The sequence below is a fragment of the Lissotriton vulgaris genome, chromosome 6 (genome assembly GCF_964263255.1).
Source record: "Lissotriton vulgaris chromosome 6, aLisVul1.2, whole genome shotgun sequence".
NCBI classification, from domain to species: domain Eukaryota; kingdom Metazoa; phylum Chordata; class Amphibia; order Caudata; family Salamandridae; genus Lissotriton; species Lissotriton vulgaris.
Genome location: NC_141694.1, coordinates 53,014,299 through 53,029,381, shown reverse-complemented (window position 1 = coordinate 53,029,381; position 15,083 = coordinate 53,014,299). Strand labels below are relative to the sequence as shown.

General features: G+C 41.7%; 1 protein-coding gene across 4 annotated transcripts in view; it reads left to right on the top strand.

The window, feature by feature from the left end:
- Positions 1-12,775, top strand: part of LOC147706778 (uncharacterized) — a 475,050-nt gene extending 462,275 nt beyond the window's left edge. For 3 of the 4 annotated variants that reach the window (XM_086925910.1, XM_086925907.1, XM_086925908.1), the window contains 2 exons: positions 8,080-8,220; positions 9,572-12,775. In XM_086925910.1, coding sequence (XP_086782036.1) covers positions 8,080-8,220; positions 9,572-9,750 — 320 coding nt within the window. In that variant the 3' untranslated portion in view covers positions 9,751-12,775. The remainder of the gene's footprint in view (positions 1-8,079; positions 8,221-9,571) is intronic. The other variant, XM_086925909.1, reaches the window with a different exon arrangement.
- The last annotated feature ends 2,308 nt before the right edge of the window (positions 12,776-15,083 follow it).

The window sequence follows — 15,083 nt, the reverse complement described above, 5'->3', positions numbered from 1 at the left end:
TTTACCTGCTGGATGTAAATAAAGACAGCCTGGAAACGCGATAAATAAAGAAAGTCGCACTTCCAGGCCATCCTCATTTACAAGTATTTACATAGTCATTTGCGCCCCTCTAGTTACAAAGCCACGCCCCCCCCCAGGGAGGCGCGCCCCACAGTTTGAAGACCTCTGTCTTAGAGTGTGAAAACATGCTACATTTCGAGATATGACAGAATAGTGGCGTACATTGAGCATCCTGGTTAAAAAGTGGTGCAGCTAGGGATACCGCGGGATGACAATATTATTTTAAGGAAACATACTAGTGCAATGCCAAAGGTACATGTACCGTAGAAAAAACAATTATTAAACAGCAACTACATATTACACAGTTTAGGAAAGGATATACAGGTCCACTTTTTCAAAGTTTTTCAGAAAGGAAAAATTAAAAGAATCTCTTATTTGTCTTATAGCAGGGGTATTATAGGAGTGTAGTATCACAAAAAGGTAACACCGTACAGTCAACTCTTGTTTAACACATGTCCTGTAATTAAGAAAAGATCAATTCTCCACATATAATGTAAAAGCTCATAGATCCAAACAAAACAATTCTCACACCACTGTGGAAAAGAGCAAAACAATTATAACAGTTAAAGTAATAGAGCAGAGGTTTGCCCAAGCAGGTGCCTTCAGGGTGTCCGGTCTAGTGCTTATAAAATGCTCTGTGTCCATCTAGACAGACCACAAATCTGGGGCACATGAGCAGAGGAATATCCTCTCTGGTAGATGCTACTATAGCTGGAAAATTAGATCAGGGGCCACATTTCATTAGCATCATTGAGTCCCTGTGTAGCTGTGCCATATTTCTCAAAAAGTCTAGCTTCAGTTCTATTGAGAATAGATTCAATGGAGCTGCCTCTTTGGTCTCTCTGTACTACATAGAGTACTGACCTTTGAATGTCATTTTCCGTATCGTTGAGGTTTTTGTAATGTTCTGTAAGTTGGTTCCATGCACTGCACATTTAATTCTAGATCTATGTTGTAGTACTCTGGTATTTATTGCTTGATTGGTCTGCCCAATGTATGATAACTTGCAAGGGCACTGTATGCAATATACAACATTTTTGATTCTGCAGTTGGAGAATTTACCTTGTCGATGTACTTTGTCATGTACTGTGATAGATTTAGTGTCATTAGTGAATTGCCATGCAATGCAATTGCTGCATTTATAGTCACCACTGATGGGGGGCATGCCGAGTACTTGAGTTGGTCAGTTTTCTTTTTTTTGGGACTTGCTGTTTTAACTAGATGATATTGTAAATTATTGTTTTTTATTTTTAAAGAGAACGTGGGCTTGGGTAATTCCAAAGAGTTCAGAATTTTCCAATTCCTTCTGATTATCTTATTTGCCTTGGGGTTATATGTAATGACACACGTAAGTGGATTGCTGTCTGGACGTTTTTTGGGGGTGAGTAAGGTTTCTCTAGGGGTGAACCATGCTATTTTGGAAGCTGCCAGTTTTGGGGGGTATCCTCTGTCTCTTAGTTTGTTTATCAGTGTGATGACATTTTTGAAGTAGTCATCTTTGTCCGAACAATTCCTCCGGATCCTAAGAAACTGTCCATATGGCATATGGTTTTCCTTAAGGTTACGAGAGTGTCCACTGGAAAAATGTAACAAAGTGTTACAGTTATATATCCAGAGGTCAAGAAAGTAAATTTTCTCATTCTCGCTAGTCATGGTGCTCTACCATTGAGCCAATTACGGAATGCTCCCAGGGAGGACTTATTCCCTTCCCATAGCATCAGAACGTCATCAATATAGCAGAATCAATGTGTATTGAATTTTCTAAAAGGGTTCCCGTCTGTATAGATCCTTTTATTATCGAAATATGACATAACGAGACTGGCTACTTCTGAGGCGAAGATACAGCCTATTGCTATGCCTTTTTATCTGCAAGTATATATTGTCTTTATAGGCAAAAGAAAATCTGTTTACGACATAGGACAAGTATATCAGGAACTCTAGATATTTCATGTGGTATGGGTCTAGTGTCAAGAATGTCTTTCGATACTTCTAGTGCTTCATCTTGTGGGAATTTAATGTCAAAAGTAACAAGAAGCTGTTGTGATTCATCAAAAAGGGAGCCCATCTACTTTATTGATGACATCCATTGTGTCTCTTATGTATGCCTGAGTGTTTATCACAAAGGTTTTGAGACATACATCAATGTATTGTGCTAGAGGTTCCAATACTGATCCGCATGTGGAAATCTTTAGGTCTTCCCAGTGGATTTGTGGAGTCCTTATGGATCTTATATATTGAAGGTGTTCTATACTCTACTCTATTGAGGAATTGAAACTCTTTTTTACCTATCAAACCTTCGTCCACAGCCTTGGTCGTAAGTTCATTGATCCTATGTCGTATCTCTCTAGTGGGGTTCTCTTCTATCTGTCAGTAGTGTTTTGGAATATTGAGTAGCAGCATGACTTCTTGGTCATACTATCAGTCACTGTTCCACACAGCAATCCCTTATCCTTTATTAGCTAGTTTAATTACTATGGATTTATTGTTGGCTAGGTTCTGGATAGCTGAAGTCTCTGCTTTCATACAATTTCTTTGAAAACATATTTCCTTGTTGTTAAGTTGGTCAACCTCTAATAACAGTGTCTTCAAATACCAGAACCTCTGGGGGCATGCTAGTACTTCCTGGACAAAATGAGGACTTTTTTTTAAGTCCATTAGTGTTAGGTTCAGAGTCATACGTATTATCTACAAAGTATGTCTTAAGTCTAACTTTGCGTAAGAATTGTAATACCTCCGTTTTGGTTTCTATAGGATCTAGTATGTTCAAAGGTACAAAGGATAAACCTTTGTTAAGGATTTGTTTTTCAACTTCTAAGAGCTGGTCATTTGACAGATTATATATAGGGATTGTTTCGGAGTTGGTAGTCAGCTATCGTCTGTATATACTCCTCCTTGTTTTGAATTCTCCCTGGTCTGAGGGTGGCCCTCTCCATCCCCCTACTCTGCGGCCACCTCTGTTGTAAAAAGGTGGGCCCCAGGGTGTTGGAACGGCAGAGTTAGATGGACCTGGTGTGTCTGAGTTCGAAGAGGTCTCCAAGAAGGTGATAAATCTCTTTCGTGACCTGCCTTGATATTGTAAATTTAGGTTACTTGGATTCATATTTTGTCAAAATCATCTTTAAGGAAGGGATAGACGTTGTCAATGTAAAAATTATTTTGTTCCTTGTTACCTTAGTGTTTTTTTTGGTTTACCCTTAGTATTTTGAACTCAGCTATGGTTTTTTTCTACTGATTCAAGCAATTGCTTAGCGTTTTTGATCATGGGATCAGTAGCTATTTCTCTTTCTAGAGTTTCAATCTCTTTTAGTTCAGTTTCGCTAATTCGTAAAGCTGTCTCTATTGACATAGCGAGCCAGTCCCTCGAGCATTTAGTGCCTACTCCAATAAATTGTAATAGATATGATCTGTCAAGAATAAATATGACTGGTATGTTCTTGACTTGCAACCCCAGTGGTATAGTGTCATTTTTTTAAGTGTTCCAGTAATACCTGAGCGTGTAATTGTGTTCTGATGTTTTTCTTTTTTTAGCTGTTTCAATCATTCAGTTTTGTCCAAGTTGGTTATCATAGAGGTTGGTAAGTCTCCACTTAGTAATGGAGGGTTTTCTAGCACTTTATTGATTTGGTCGTCAGTGTAACTGACAATATGGGGCTCTGGCATATCACTACAGAATCAACTAACCCGGAGATCCGATTACTGCTAGTGTACTGATAAGTTCTTTCTCATGTGTATCTATCAATCACAGAATATATCTTAATCGATAACCAACACCTAAAAAGGTGCAATACAACTCATATACATATAGGGGTTTGCCCAAATGATCCCCCAATACCTGGGCAAGAAATAGTCTAAACAAAAAACATTGGTATGATATGGGACTGAATTGTTACAAAAGTACTTTCCACCGTGCAAATATAAATTAGTCACTGGTGATGTATTTAATTGTACAGTGCAAATATGTATTCTGATTTACAAAAACGCATAGTAATCTTCACTCCAGGTACAGGTACATGAAGTGTGCATAATATAACACTTGTTTAACACCAGCTAGGGTCTAGTTGAGTAATACTGAGTCATCTGCCTACTGGAGGTAATTAAGTGGGCAGGAAATAAGTGAGCTTTGGAGATCTCATCCCCACATCTGGTCTATAAATGCTAGTGAAACGGGGTGCAAGCCCGGACCTTTGTTTTAAGCTACTCATTGGAAGAAGTTTTACCTTTGAGGTCGGAATTATATCCATTGTAATTCTGACTACATGATTGGAGGCCCACCGTAGTTGGAGTGGGATTCCTCACTGTTGCTCTGCCCATAACCATCTCTTCTTCATGCTAATCTTCATGTTGTGGTCCGACAGATCATTTAAGACAATTGTGTGGTTTCACATTTTGGTCTGAAGCCCTTCTGGTGTAGACGAATTAAGTTGACACCCACTGCTCAGGCCTTATGGTCGCGAAGAAGCAGTTTAGAAAAACCTTTGAACCGTGTTTCCAGCGACTGTATCAGCCAATAATCCCTGGAGCACAGGTATCACTCTTTTAAATACTGGTTGCATGATGGTACTGCTTCAAGAAGCAGGTAGAATTTGAGCTCCATCGTCCTCTTGTTGAGGAGGAGGGGGGAGGGAATTAACCAATAACTGGATGCACCTTGAACAGCTTCTTTGGGCCAAGGACTCCATCTCACAATTTCAGGACAAGGTCCCAAGCTTAGCTTTGCAGATGTTAACGTTATCATTATCAATGGGCTAAATGGTGCGTGGATGAACGCATAATAAACGCCTTGATAGGGGAGACGCTGGGTGATGGAAACAATGGGTATACAATTCACTCCTAGTTATAATGATCTGTCAGCAACAGTTACAACTCCCACATGTACTATTAAGAGATTCTTGATACTGTCAGGCGCTTTCCACTTTACTTTATTTAACTCCAGTGCGCACATCACTTTTTATTCATTTTGTATCATCCATACATCTCTCCACTTCATGCTCATTCCTTGCAGCTGCCGAAATTGGAAAAACTGGGCTGCATGGTGACTCTCATTCTTTGCTCTGAAATAGAATTATTGGACTTGCTGACTCCAAAAGCCATCCTTCTCCAATCTTATACCAATCACACTCCCTCCATTACTTTGGTTTCTCTTTTAAGTGTACTGATTTCCCCTTTCTCTCATTACATGGAATCTTCGAATTTCCTGGCAAGCTAAGGTTAGAAGAAATCCTCCCCCTCCTCTCAGCCCCTATCAAAATACTGTTCTGGGCACGTTTTCGCATCTAAAGCCTGAAACTTCAGTGTTCCAGTGTCCCAAATGTGGGTGATAACTTCTGCAATTGTTAAAGCCACTTCAGTAATTTCGCTTTTTTCAGGGGATCTTGGTGAGATACATTGTATACACTCCATGTCCTTAGAACCCATGTACAATAATATTTGGTGTAATAAGTGGATGGTATTTCTTCTGTTAAAGCCATTTGGATTCCTTCTTGAAACATACAGGAGGAGAATTATTGACATACTCATGAAGGCCATCCTGCACCCTCATCGTCACACACAGACCTGGATCTCCAGCACTTACCTGAAGCTCAACCCCACTAAACAGATTCCTCCTGTATGACAAAAACACCAAGCAACAACTAGTCCAAACAGAGATGGTCCTGGATGGGGTTTAATTTACCAAATGCCAACAAACTCTGAGTCCCCTTGGCATTAACCTCACCATCAAAGAAATTTACTTCATCAGCTCCACCCTGAATGCACTCAACTGACCCTTATTGTCACTCATACAATCTACAAAAACAGCTGCATTACCTACAAAACCATCATGGCCTGCATCTTGGCAAACCTGCAGCCAGAACACCATCATACTGGAGACGAACAAATTCAGGAAAGAAAAAACAACGCTTCCCACTCTGGGCACCTAGGATCTGGAATACTATCCCTATATCCATCAGGTCTGACCTTACAACTTACAAAAGATCTGAATACAACACTATTTTAAAGAACACTACATACTGAAAGAAGGCTGATGCGCCCCAAGTGACCGCATGGGTCACCCGCCTGTGGAACTTCTCTCGGATCAGCTTCATCTTCGCAAGACTCAATTTGCAGACACTTGGCAACCATTAGTAGATTACTTCTGCACACTCGTCGAACACGCCAAACTCCAGCCCCTGAAGCTTCAGGCCTTACACTTCTTTGAGGATACCATACTTCCTTCTTGCACGGATGAACTTTGGGGGCTGGACAAAGATAGTGCGGAATTGGTCTCCTCTAGACACCTGCATGGAGGTGACCTCCCATGGGCCTTCCTCCACCTTCTTTTCTCTCTTGTATAGGGGTTTCCCCTAATTTTTGGGCGACATTTTGTTTCCTTTGCTTCTCCACTCTAACCCTTTCGGCACCACTTAGCTTGTCTGCACATGTTTAAATGTTGTTGGATCATGTATGATGTCTTTCCACGCTTTGAGAACGTGAGATATGCAACAGTTCAGTATCTTTGTTTTAACATAAATATACCCCTTGGATTTTGGGAATGGTGATTTGTTTGTGTGCCTTTGCTTCGCCCATTTCCTTTCCCCCCTTTTTCTTTTTGGTATTATTTTTTTCTTCTTTTTTTTTTTGCTTGTTTTTTTTTTATTTTGCAATCTCAATAAAACAGATTTAAAAGAAAGAACACTATGTAACAACACTGTAAACATTTAACTTTGTTCTCAGAAACCAGCTATTCCTTCAAAATGCATGAACTATAACTTTTCTTTTGAATCTCTTCAGCACTTTTGGATGGGTTCACAACATACAATCTCCAAGTACATACATACATCTCTGCAAAACTAGCCGCTCTACTCTGTAATTTATTTAGCTACTTTTTATTCTTGTGAGAAAGCATGAGGGCTTGGGGAGAGTTAGAACCCTTGTCTAGATGGAGTTGCAGCTCAAAAGCCGTCAAGTTGTTGGACACAACACTTTGCGTTAGATTAGGAGGCCCTTCACAAATTGGACACTACTTTTGGCTAGAATGATCAAGTGAAATGGGGAGCTCAGCTTCCGAAGACTTGTATCTATATAGGCAACAAATTCAGCCAGTCTGGAGAAGATCTGCCTGGATTGTGCGTGTGTTTAATGACCACTTCCAGATATTGACAAAGAGCATGCATGCTACTGGGTTCTTGTTGACTGTCTCTGGAACTAAAGTTGGATTTGAAATCTGCCAGTGTGGTAGATCACTTAGCCTATTGGTCAGAGTCTGGGAACTTGTAGCAAACTCTGCATATTGCCACTAATTCAAAATGAGAAGTCGGACACGTACAAAATATTTCTGGGTGCCATTAGATCTCCAGTGCGGATTTCTTCCCTGTTGACTCTCTTCTAGTAAAGGTTTTTAAGAGTGACTGTGCTTCCCATTATCCCATACACAGTGATTTCTGTAGAAAAGCTTGAAAGTCAAGGAGGCAGATAAAACGTTAACATGTTGCTGCTGAAACATCCTCATCTTGCTGAATTCAGAGCCATTATTGAAGAGAAGATGTTTACCTGCTAAGTAACTTCCCATTTAAAGAAGAGGTTGACATCTTTCCAGAAACCTAAAATAGAACACAGGGATGGGGGGGGAGGGGGGGGGGGGGGGGGGAGGGGCGTTGTTGACTCCCTGTCATTCAGATCTAACTGTAGATCCTTTTGATCCAGAGGGCTTATGTTGAAGATATGAATATCATAAAGCTATGCACAATGGAGAGCTGTGGATACAGTTATGTAACTTTATATTGTGTTTTAACCTTAAATATCCAAGCGGTGCATTGATCAGGCTGCATCGAACATACCAAAATGTCAGATTGCGACGTGCAGGATACACACCTCTCTGTAGCGGGTGTATTAACCCCCTAATTTATTTCACCGGCTTGGCTAGTATTGAAAACTATGATTCTGTGGGAGTACAAGGGAAGTAAACCTTTCCAAAAAATTATTGTAACTTGAAGTGTGTTATGCATGTTTTAACTTGCTGATATATGTTGTCTGTTGCTGCAGCAGGTCCAGAGCCAACACTGAGTCCAGCTACTTTTGTGAGCGATATCAGCATTGCATCCTTCAACGAGCCTGTCAGCGATGATGATGTGGAAGTCCAAGACTTTGACAGGCTCTATAGCAGCGATGAGTATTATGATGATGGTGATTACATACTTTTAAGTACTCATTGGTGAATGGCCATCAACTATGTCCCTCATAGCATTTAAAAAGAGTTGGAATTGTTCATAGGGTGGGTGGCCTGTTCAATATTAACTTGAAGGAGCTACTCATGAACAACTTCTTTCAATAAGTGCAAACCTACTTGCATCCGGCAGGAAAAGATTAAGTGTCCAGAAATCTTGTTTTCCCTTCTTGCTAGCAAAGTGGAATCAAGTGAAGTCTAGTGCGCTGTGAGAGCTGTGGTGTTATCCCAATGACATCAACATTTAGGTGTGAGCCTGCACACTGAAGGGAGAAGAGCCAGATGTCTACTGTGGCAGCAGGTAGACCTTCACTCAGTTATTCTAGAGTGCCCTGTGCCTGCCTGCTAGCCATCCTATTAGCAAATCAGACTTCTAAGAGACCACCACGAAGAGGTTTGAAATAGTCTGGATCCGGCCCATTAAAGACCAGGAGAGGCGACGTCTGCCTATAGTCAGCAACATCTTTGTACAATCACTATGGAAATCTGTTGGCATAGTGGTGGAGCCTATGAAAATCTCCCTTTTTTGTTATCAGTTCATAATGCTGAAGCACACTGAGTGGAAACGTAAATGAATGGATGGGGGGGGGAATAAAAGACAATGCATATAATATGCAAGACACTTGTTGAATATATTATGCAAAATGCCTTCAGATGTAATGTAGCTTTTAGGACTGCAAAGGCGTGTGGGCAGTGTTATACAAGGATAGAAGAGAACCCCCATCTTAATATTTACTTAATGTGCTTCTTTCTATGTCCATACCTAGAGAAAATCTGCTAACATCTTCGAATTACCTTGAAAGTTGGTAAACATTATTTACCTACAAAGTAACCTACATCGGCCCTACCATTAAAAAAAAAAGGTTGCCATATTTCCAGTAACTTAAAATTGAACTCAGTGGGCCTTGCTGATTCCCTGTCTTTCAAGGCTAGCTGAAAATCCCTTTGATCTTGGACTCTTATCTAATAATATGAATATCTCAAAGTTGTGCACAATGGAGAGCTGTGGATACAGGTATGTAACTTTATATTGTGCTTTAACCTTAAATATCCAAGCAGTGCATTGATCAGGCTGCATCGAACAGACCAATATGTCGAATTGCGACCTGCAGGATACACACCTCTCTGTAGCGGGTCTATTAACCCCCTTATTTATTTCACCGGCTTGGCTAGTATTGAATATAATAATTATGTGGTTGTTGCATCATGTGTTGAAGAGTACAAGGGAAATAAATCTTCCAAAAAGTTGTTATAACTTGAAGTGTGTTATACGTGTTTTAATTTGCTGATTTTTGTTGTCTGTTGCTGCAGCGAATCCAGAGCCAACACTAAGCCCAGCTACTTTTGTGAGCGATATCAGCATTGCGTCCTTCAACACGCCCGTCAGCGATGATGATGAAGAATACCATCACGAAGCCCATGACTATGACGGGCCCTATAGCAGTGATGAGGATAATGATGATGATTACATATTTATAAGTACTCATTAGTGAATGGGCACCAGCTATGTCCCTCATAGCATTAAAAAAGAGTTCGAATTGTTCATAGGGTGGGTGGCCTGTTCAATATTAACTTGAAGGAGCTACTCATGAACAACTTCTTTCAATAAATGCAAAACTACTTGCATTCTGCAGGCAAAATTAGGTGTTCATTCTGGGTTCACTTTTCATTCAAAACTGGTTGTTGAGGATATTGTTCTTTGGATAGTTTGCAAACGTGTCCCTACGAGATGTTTCTGCTTTTTTTCTATATGGAGAAGGGCCAGGTTTCCACAGTGGCAGCAAGTAGACCTTTACTTCAGTTATGCTAGAGTGCCTTGTGTCTTACGGCCCGCCATCCTATGGGCAAGTCAGACTTACAAGTAACCACGATGAAGCTTTTGTGCAAAGTTTTGATCCCGCCCATTAAAGACCAGGAGAGGTGACGTCTGCCTATAGTCAGCACCAGTTTTGTACGATCAATGTGGAAATACGCTGTATGATGTTGGGTCTATGAAAATCTCTCTTTTTTTATACACAGCATAATGCCGCAGCACAAGGAGTGAAACAGTTTAAGGGTAGATTGGGGGAAATATAAGACAAAGCATATATCATGTAAGACCGGTGTTAAATAGATTATTCAAAGTGCTTGCTGAACTAATGTAGCTTCCAGGACTGCAAAGGGGTGGAGGGTGGTTTTATACAAGGATGGAAGAGAACCCCCATCTTAATGTTTAACTAATGTGCAACTTTCTATGTCCATACCTAGAGACAATCTTCTAATTACCTTGAAAGTTGGGAACTTCGGCTCATTTGTGTCCACTTTCATAATGTAAATCAAGTAATATTTCACATTTTGTTAGGATTTGACCAGGTTATGGCATTTGCATACAAATGTGGGAAATTAACTAGTGGAGAAGATAGTAGAAGAAATCAAATAAGAGTTGCCCAAAAGATATTTTCTGTAGCCAAAATATGGTGGCATGCTTGTTCATACAGATGTTGAAGGCCTTTCTAGGAAGCTTTTCTTTTTGACTGGCCTTCGTCAGTGTTTGAGGTATTATTGAAAATCTCCTCACAAACCAATCAAAGTTTGAAAGGGTTCTCATCAACAAAAGAAAAATGAGTAGCGTGTGAATCACAGTATAAGCCGGCCAGATTACCTTCAGGCCGAACGGAGAAAGCATGTGGAGCGATGGAGCAAGTGAAACGATGTCCACATAGTAAGGATAATATGAATCACATTTTGGCTGATTCAGCTAGTCTCTGTGTCTAGCCATGGACGCCAATACATAGGCACAGCCAAATATCAGAGAAGGGCACTTCCTTTGGGCAGTGTTAGTGTCATCAGGAAAACATGGTTTAATAATGTTATGGTTAGTCTGATTGGAATGCTTTTAATTCCACAAGCACATCCTTTTTTTCAATTGACCTTGTTTTTGAGTGGCCAGGAATTGATGGATTTATCGCTGAGATATATTTGTAGTTGAGCTTATATAGCGCACAGCTACCCGCAGTGGGTGTCCCGGCGCTTGCTTAGGGAACCCGTCCTGATATTCCCCTGTGTGATAGCCCCAGCGGGTATCCACAAGGTGAAAGTCAGGCATCCCGCCGCGAGAGGCCGTTGTGGAGATTAAGCAAGCTATTGCCCAGAGTCGCAGAGTGTGAACCCGTGAGTCGAGAAGGCACCGGAGCGAGAATTATCGAGTCCCGGGAACTTTTAGCCCAAGACCCGCCGAGGCGGGGAATTGAACCCTGGTCCAGGACCGATCTCAGCTTCCGGGTCTGCCGCCTCTAACCCCTGAGCCACACTTCTCCACTTCTCCATTTGATTCTGGATTTCTGTTTTTTTTTTTCTTCTGAACACAAGCTACTGTTAATTCTCGGAATTGTCCTAGGAGCCAGTACTGCAGCATGTTTAAGAGACATTATCTGAAGGGGCCTTTTGGTTGCAGAATGTTGACAAATAGGGCCAGTGGAGGTTTGCTGGAATGTTAGTGTTTATGGCTCTGAATTAGAGAAGCAGCAGAATTCAATGCAAGGACTTACAGTTGAGTGAATCACAATCTGTGAAACGAGTCGGCTTCTGTAGGGCACAGTTAAAAGAGGGTGGCTATGCAGACACAGATTTATTTACCAATGTTTTAGGATAATGTAGAGCCTTCTTAAGGCGTGCTAATGTAAGAGACCGTCATTATACAACTCCATAGATGATATTTTTCAATCTTGATTAGTTGTCTCCTAATGGAATGCTTTATAAGATGAATTAAGTATGTATTTCTCTTTTCTAGTCATTTTCTTCTTCAAATAAATGAGTACCGATGACTTTCTGTTTTTCTGCAGGTGGACTTTTCCAAAGCTTCACAGTTATAGTTTTAAACTTTTTTCTTTTTGTATTTTGTTTAGTTATGGAAGATTTTATTTGGTTTGTCTTTTATTTAGCTTATTTGTTATTTTGTGGACTACAAGGCATTATAATTTCTTTAAAATGTAATTCATTCTACTCTTTGAAGATCATTGTTAGTGTACTAGAAAATAATACTGTTACCTGTTTTCAACACTTTCCTGTGTTGTGGAAATGAAAACAGGCCAGAATGCACTTCCTGAGAAAATTAGAAAATATGATAAGATCATTTTTTTAAAAGACTCATTAAGGCACAGCTCAGACTGTATTTTCACCTTCAAATGTTTTGCACAAAAGAGTTTCTTTTGGTGGCTTCCTACAGCAACGGGGTAAATTGAAAGAAGTCAAGCTGAGCCGCTTTTCCTCTTGACTAAAAGCATGCCCAAAAACAGGATTGAGAACACATGAAGTCAACAAATAAATCATGTCTTACAGCTTGTAAACTGGAATTTACTTACAATCAAATGAAGAATTCAATAACATGGGTGCTAAATTCTGCAATCTCAATGCCATGAAAGGTATTTACTCACTCAAGGGTGTACTATCCAATCAGTGTAAAATAAGTGATATATTGTTTAATGAACATTGACATTTTTTCTTTTCTTTTACCACAATAAATATATTTGCACTATTTTTGAAGTGGTTTGGAACTTGGAATTGATTCTTTTCCTTGATGTCTTGTGAATCTAAGGTATCTGTACGACAAATGTATTTACAAATTCTGGATCACTGTTACAGAGTGAGACGGGTTACATTACTCTTACCACTGATAGAGAAATGGTTGTCAGCCTTTCGTATACAGTATGATTGCCTCCTGATTAGGATTCTAATAACACACTAGATGTATTGGGTAAGAAAGTATGTAGTTAGACAGAACAGTAGTAAGAACCTCTAACTCTGTAGGTGAACTACAATGGCACTTAATTAATTGCACATTAGCCTTGAATTACCCTGTTCAAGCATCCTTTATTAAAGAAAGAGTGCATCATAGCACTTTGATCTGTACAAATGAAAAAAACACAATAAAGAAGTGCAATAACTAACTAAACAAGCATTGGAAATGCAATAGGGCTCGCATTAGGAAAGTTTGAGCTATTAGTCTTTTAAATGATTTTTTTTTAATTTATGTGTTATTTTTTTAAAATAGCTAAATTAATAGCTTTGTCATTTACAATGCCAATAGTTATAACTTTCGCAAACACGTATAGCATTTGTAATGCAACATGTTGTGTATTTACGTGACTTAGATGTATTGATATTACAAATAACAATGGCAATGGCAATAGCTTAAACTTTTGTAAATACATTTTGTGAAGATTATGTTCAGTGTTTTTTATTGTGACGAAAATCCAAGAACAGAAGGGAAATATTAACATCTTTTTGTGATTTGTAATAAAGCATGAAAGCTTGAAAACAGCTTGAAACATTGAAAGAACATATTTGAACCAGTGATGCTGTGGTTGCGCTGAGTGATGCTGTGGTTGCGCGGAGTGATGCTGTGGTTGCGCTGAGTAATGCTGTGGTTGCGCTGAGTAATGCTGTGGTTGCGCTGAGTGGTGTGTGCATCGGTGGAGCTTAGTGGGTGCATTGATGGAGCTGTGTGGTGGGTGCATTGGTGGAGCTTAGTTGGAGCTTCGGTGGAGCTGTGTGGTGGGTGTATCGGTGGAGCTGTGTGGTGGGTGCCTCGGCGGAGCTGTGTGGTGGGTGCCTCGGCGGAGCTGTGTGGTGGGTACATCTGTGGAGATGTGTGGTGGGTGCATCGGTGGAGCTGTGTGGTGGGTGCTTCGGTGGAGCTGTGTGGTGGGTGCTTCGGTGGAGCTGTGTGGTGGGTGTATCTGTGGAGCTGTGTGGTGGGTACATCTGTGGAGCTGTGTGGTGGGTGCATCTGTGGAGCTGTGTGGTGGGTGCATCTGTGGAGCTGTGTGGTGGGTGCATCTGTGGAGCTGTGTGGTGGGTGCATCGGTGGAGCTGTGTGGTGGGTGCATCGGTGGAGCTGTGTGGTGGGTGCCTCGGTGGAGCTGTATGGTGGGTACCTCGGTGGAGCTGTGTGGTGGGTGCATTGGTGGAGCTGTGTCAGTGGAGCTGTGTGGTGGGTGCATCGGTGGAACTGGGTGGTGGGTTCATCAGTGGAACTGGGTGGTGGGTGCATCGGTGGAGCTGTGTGGTGGGTGCATCGGTGGAGCTGTGTAGGTGGAGCTGTGTGGTGGGTGGAGCTGTGTGGTGGGTGCATCGGTGGAGCGGTGTGGTGGGTGCATCGGTGGAGCTGTGTCGGTGGAGCTGTGTGGTGGGTGCATCGGTGGAGCTGGGTGGTGGGTGCATCGTTGGAGCTGTGTCGGTGGAGCTGTGTAACATAACATAACATGAGTATTTGTAAAGCGCACGTTCACCACTACGGGCCTCTTGGCGCTGAAATAACAGATGTTTGTTGTTACCCAACTCAATGGTACTCATTTTATCGACCCCAAATGGATGAAAGGCTAAGTGGACCCGCCGGGATTTGAACCTGTGACCATGAGGTCGAACACAGGCCCCTGCAGTAGACGCATTAGTCCACTGAGCCACCAGACCCGGCGTGTGTGGTGGGTGCATCGGTGGAGCTGTGTGGTGGGTGCATCGGTGGAGCTGTGTGGTGGGTGCATCGGTGGAGCTGTGTGGTGGGTGCCTTGGTGGAGCTGTGTGGTGGGTGCCTTGGTGGAGCTGTGTGGTGGGTGCCTCGGTGGAGCTGTGTGGTGGGTGCATCGGTGGAGCTGTGTGGTGGGTGCATCGGTGGAGCTGTGTAGGTGGAGCTGTGTGGTGGGTGCATTGGTGGAGCTTAGTTGGAGCATCGGTGGAGCTGTGTGGTGGGTGTATCGGTGGAGCTGTGTGGTGGGTGCCTTGGTGGAGCTGGGTGGTGGGTGCATCGTTGGAGCTGTGTCGGTGGAGCTGTGTGGTGGGTGCATCG